The following is a 5845-nucleotide window of genomic DNA, read 5'->3' as shown; positions in this document are numbered from 1 at the left end:
GGACCTCTTCAGTTTACTTTACCTGGTTCAGTCTCTTAACGAAGAGGGGGAGGAGCCATGAAACTTGGGGCAAAAAAACTGGGATAGGATTAGGATTAGGGGTCACCAAGTGGCTGGGCGGGCTTCGTAATGCACCACTCAACTTTGTTGTGATGTACAGCTGATTTTATTTTGTACTGTGTTTTGCCTGAGAAGGCTGTTGGGAGCTGAACGCCAACTAACTACCAATCTTTTCTTTTTGGTAAATGAAATCAGTCTGTCTGTTGAGGTGCTCCTGTAACTGTGAAGGTGGAAGAAAGGATTATTAGCAGATGCGGAAAAAAGTGGGGGTTTTGGGTTGTTGTTTTTATTATATCGAGGTTTTTGTTTGTTGGATTTTTGTGGGGGGTTTTTTTCAAATTAGGTGATGGTTGACTTATTCAGCAGGAGATTGGAGAGAAAAGATGTTTCATCTGTGTCAACAAAAATAATGTAGTGTTTATTTTATTTCATTTTTAGCCCCCTGGATTGATAACAATGACCATGGATCTTTCATTTATCTTGGCATTTTTTTTCTGTGTTTGATAATTTGCGAATACTGCCCGAACGTCAGACACAAAAGTATAAATCAGGATGTTCCATTTGCTGAGTATTTGTTACTGGCAGTCGAAAGATGTCAACAAGGTTTTGTTAGCTGTGACAAAAAAAAAATAGTCCAGCAAAAAAATGCTCTTTATGAATGATACATACGTGTATGAATGCCCTTGTGTGTTTTTGATAGCAGTCTGTGTCAAAACTGTCAAATGCCTTTTTTATGCCCCATTTGCTTGGAGACACAGACAGCATCAGTCATTGAACTCTGCTGAACAACATGGTTGTAAACTTTTGACTGTGCGCGCGCGTGTGTGTGTGCAATGTGTCAGTGTGTGCGTGCATGCGTGTGTGTGTGTTCGAGAGAGGGAGTGCATGCATATGTTCGAGAAAGAAAGATTCAGTGAACATGAAATGCTTTTATTTATAAGTAATCGAATTGTAAACTGAAGACTGTAGAATAGCATTATAATGCTATCAAGAGACAATTGTTTTTGTGTTATATGTTGAGCACCACATCGCTCTGCAAGTTTACCCTCCCCCACCCTGTCCAGCACCTTTCCACCCCATGTGTATTGATTTACTTTTGATTGTGTTGCCAAAGAAATCCCAAGCACCCACAGATTAGTTGAACTGAATCTTCTGAACTCGTAAGTTTCTGAATGGGAAGTTGAGGACCTCTCAGTTTACTTTACCTGGTTCAGTCTCTTAAGGAAGAGAATATAGAATGAACAAATCATAATCAAAAGAGTGATGGTTGTCAGTCATGACACTGCTAATTATTGGAAATAAGATGTGTAACAAAATGATGTGAACACAAATGAGAAAAAAGGGCTGGCATCATGTGCAGAGATTTGCGTTCTACTGCATGGTCACTCCAGCACAACTGATATCTGTGTGGAGTGGCATGGGGCACAGCAAAGGAAGGTGGCTGCTGTTTTTTGTGTTTGCTATGCAGAGCAACATTCATTTTGGGTTTTTGTGAAAAGTCAGGATGGCATTTACATATATATATATATACATGCACACAGCAATCCATATTGGTTTGAGGTTACTTAACAAAGCTGTATGCTTTCTTTCATGTCTTGACATCTCTCAGGCCAGTGGATACATGCAGCTTCTGGTCAGCGACACTCATGGACACATCTGTGAAGTGAATGACATTCAACTGCGCTGTCCCTTTCTCCCACAGTGCATTGAACTGTGGCCAGCAGGTGGTCAGAGCTAAAAAATAAATAAATAAAAAAAATTTAAAAAGAAGGAAACTCTGTCTTTGGGCAGCTGGAGAGCGTCTTTCCCACATTGCCGGTTGAGATCATTCCTACATCATGTCTATGATGCACACCACGCTTAATGGCAGCATGTTGCTTTCTTCCTTGTTTGTCTTCCAAAAGAGTTTTTATTCCCCAAGCCCACATACCACCCGGAGAGAGATGAGGAGCAGGGAGGGAGGGAGTGAACTGGTTGCCAGGTTATCAGTGGTGCCCCTACCATCAGACAGTGCTGGATAATAGGAGACATTCAAGTACATTTCCATGGAATCAAATGAGATGATTTTACTCAGGCCACTGTCATCAGCTGTTCTCACCAGTTTTTATCAGAAGACCACTTGGATTTCACCAGATGCAGGGAAAATATTCATTCAGCCCTGCAGTAAGTTCCCAGGGAATGTTGACCACAAATATTGTTTTCACAAAAAAACATTTCAGTTGCCGAACTCATGAACCAGGAGCCTCCTCCTTTGTCAGGCTTTTGGACAGGCGCAATAGCCGAGTGGTTAAAGCATTGGACTGTCAATCTGAGGGTCTGGGGTTCGAATCACGGTGACGGCGCCTGGTGGGTAAAGGGTGGAGATTTTTACGATCTCCCAGGTCAACATATGTGCAGACCTGCTAGTGCCTGAACCCCCTTCGTGTGTATATGCAAGCAGAAGATCAAATACGCACATTAAAGATCCTGCAATCCATGTCAGCGTTCGGTGGGTTATGGAAACAAGAACATACCCAGCATGCACACCCCCGAAAACTGAGTATGGCTGCCTACATGGCGGGGTAAAAACGGTCATACACGTAAAAGTCCACTCGTGTGCATACGAGTGAACGCAGAAGAAGAAGAAGTCAGGCTTTTGGAGGCCGCCTCTTTCTTGCTGAGAGGAGAAATGGAAAGTTCTTTGGTGCACAGACTTTGTACTGCTGCATGTGGAATACATGTATTTGAGTAACAACATTGACAAACATTTTAGATACATACTGCATGTGGAATACATGTATTTGAGTAAAAACATTGACAAACATTTCAGATACATATGTGACTGTCATTAGCATTGTTTTTTCACAGTTCTGTTGTTTTTTGTTTGTTTGTTTTATATGATGGCTAGACTCGTTTTCTCCTTGTGTTCTTGTGTATGGGGTGTTTGTCAACTCCATTCACATGCACACACTATTGACAGAATATGAACCTGTTAATTACCTTTTTTTTTCCACTAGTTTTTAAGACATTGATATTTGCTTTCTCAGAGAAAAATGAAGGTATTTGGATCTTGAATGGACTTATTTTTGTAAAGAAAACATCTGTTGTGGGTTCTCTTGTTTGGGCATTACAGGTGAAATTCATCCACTGGTGCAAATATGAAAGAAAATAATTTCATGATATACGAAACTTGTCCAGCTTGTATGTATATATGCACCAAGTTTCCATGTGTATGCTTTTTACTCATGTGATCATCACTGTTATTGAGTATGATGTTATCAGTGCAATAGAAGAAAAGGCATGGACCCACAGTTGTCTTTTGAAACACCTTATTTTCTAGTATTGAATATGTAAATGATTACCATCCAGATAATCATGAGTTGGTCATTATTTCCAAGAGTAACATTGCACTGTTGTGATGTTTTTGTTGTTTAATGTAAAATAAAACTCTTCCCACAAATGAGAATTGTTTCTATATTTTTCTTTTCACTCCCCTGAGAAAAAAATATCTTTTAGAAAGAGTTAGAATGGCAAACCATGTTCAGGAATTATCTAAAATGCTTTGTGATTTGCTTTGGGTATTAGTGTAAATTTTGATTTAGATTAAAGAAAAATACAGGTGTATAAATAGCAGTAAACTTTTTTAGGGGCATGCACATGCAAAAGGTGTATGAGTGTGTCTTATGGAATTAACTTTCTTGCTTATGATTTTAAGATTAAAAGTACACAAACGAAACTTTTTTTTTAATTGTCAAAGCAAGTAAAATCTCCAAATTGATGGAATTTTTTAAAAATTAGGATGAGGTATGACAGCATTTAAATCCAAGTGATTATATCTACACCATCCTTTTTTTTCAACTGCTCTCACCATCCCAATAAAAGCAGGAAGAAGTAAGACTGCTTTTTGATAGTAAATTAATGCACAAACCTACTTTTCAGTTGCCCTCTCCCCTCCCACCACCATCCAAACATACAGCTTGCCACTTTGTTCAGTTGTAGTGGATAACTGAGAGTCAGTGTGTGAGTGGGTGGGAGTGCACATATACTCCATTTGTTCATGTGTCTTTCCTTAACTTGTAATCAAAAGTTCACAACACAGATCTACACAGAAACATCATGTAAACCAGAAAATGATCCAAGAAAGAAACAGTTTTAATCAACACCAGTATCACCATGCATTCAAACACAACATGCACCTCACACCAACCACTAGATCCTCTACAGCTCTGGAGTTTTATCACAACCGCAACATTTTTGCTTGCCGGACCTCCTCCAGTTCTTTCTCTTGTTGTGCGACAATCTCCTTCCTTTCTTCCAAGAACTGACGATACACCTCCTCTTCCAGGTGAGGCACAACCTCAATTCCGCACGAATGAGCAGCGCCAATGATCCGTTTGCACACCTCTTCCATGGTGACGTTTTCAAAGGCTGGATCCTGGGACTTGATTGCAGCAATCTCGTACACATGTTTCAAGGACACTTTGCCACTAATCTCCTGGCCTGAAATCATGAATAACTTTTGTACAGACATTTATGCATATATGCATCATCGCATGTCTTTTCATACATCTTTTAAACACATGCAGTATACATTACACCATAACCACAGGTCAAAACAAAGAAAACACAAATGTGGAGCTTGTTATCTGCATGACTATTACACTAATAGTTCAACTTTTTTATTTTAGCAGATTTAAGCAGAAACAAAATCAAACAACAAAACGGGGAATAAATGAATAAAGAATTGGCGTGTAACATGTTTAGAGTGAAGACTAACGACTTGCGAAATGTGCTTGCTTCTTTCCAAAAGAACTGTACCTGGTTTCATGGCTCCCTTCTTGACTCCAGCAGCTTGCTTCAGGAAATATGTCACTGGGGGATTGGAGATGCTCATTTCAAAACTGCGATCCGGCTGAAAGCAAATGATATATGTCACTGTCAATCTGATTACAAACAAATGATGTCAAAATAAAGATGCAAACAAAGCAATTTCCTGCAGCCTGTAGAAATTCCTATCATTTGTAATCTGTGAACATCTTGGATTCCCCTCATTCAGCCAAAGCCAAGGAAAAAAAGTGGATGAAAATTGTCCAAAGAAATGGTCTGATAATTGATACGTAATGAAACTGAAGTCTGACAGAAAAGAGCAAAAAAAGAAAACAACCCCAAACAAACAAAAAAATCCAACTCCGCCTCTTTCCAAGTCCCGCAAAGGAGGTACAGTGCTACTGTCTCCTTATTTTTCATCAATATGATAAAACTGTGATGGGGAGCATGGCTTCATCACACCTACAAATTTTCAATGGTAAAAACAGATTTCAATTTAACCCTTTCAGTCTCACTGCTGATACATTTTGCTGTGTTCTATGCTGAGTAAAGTTCCAGAAAAATGGAAAATTCACACTTGTAATCTTACTTCAGTCGTATCTCCTGCTGTTCAGCTGAACACAACTGATGGTCAAATTGTTGAATGATGCACTGGATTTCACCAGTACATTATATGTGGTTGTAGCTTCATCCATCCACCACATTAAGTGAAATACTATTCCGTCAAGAAAGAGTAAACGTGTGCACATAGTTACAGAAAAGAGTATACTGAGTGACTTGTAACAAGTCTAATAATTTACTGATACTGTACAATTTCCACCTCTATAAACAACAAATCTGAAATACACCCGGAAACAAAAAATCAAAGACGTGAAAAATAGCCAAACAAAGAAAGGACATTAGATTAAATTAGCATTAAATTCAAATACCACAACCACCAATATAAAAATGAAGATTCACACATGTCTTAACACAGAAT

At 39.0% G+C, this 5845-nt stretch overlaps 1 protein-coding gene across 1 annotated transcript in view; it reads right to left on the bottom strand.

Moving 5' to 3' along the window:
- Nucleotides 1–4170: 4170 nt before the first annotated feature.
- The window catches only part of LOC143281242 (large ribosomal subunit protein uL11m-like), a 4629-nt gene continuing 2954 nt past the window's right edge, over nucleotides 4171–5845 (bottom strand). The window contains exons 3-4 of the mRNA XM_076586349.1: nucleotides 4858–4951; nucleotides 4171–4539 (exon numbers count right to left, since the gene is read on the bottom strand). Of these exons, the coding sequence (XP_076442464.1) occupies nucleotides 4277–4539; nucleotides 4858–4951 (357 nt within the window). The 3' untranslated portion in view covers nucleotides 4171–4276. The remainder of the gene's footprint in view (nucleotides 4540–4857; nucleotides 4952–5845) is intronic.

The sequence above is a fragment of the Babylonia areolata genome, chromosome 4 (genome assembly GCF_041734735.1).
Source record: "Babylonia areolata isolate BAREFJ2019XMU chromosome 4, ASM4173473v1, whole genome shotgun sequence".
Taxonomy (NCBI): Eukaryota; Metazoa; Mollusca; class Gastropoda; order Neogastropoda; family Buccinidae; genus Babylonia; species Babylonia areolata.
This window is presented reverse-complemented; position numbering and strand designations above follow the sequence as displayed.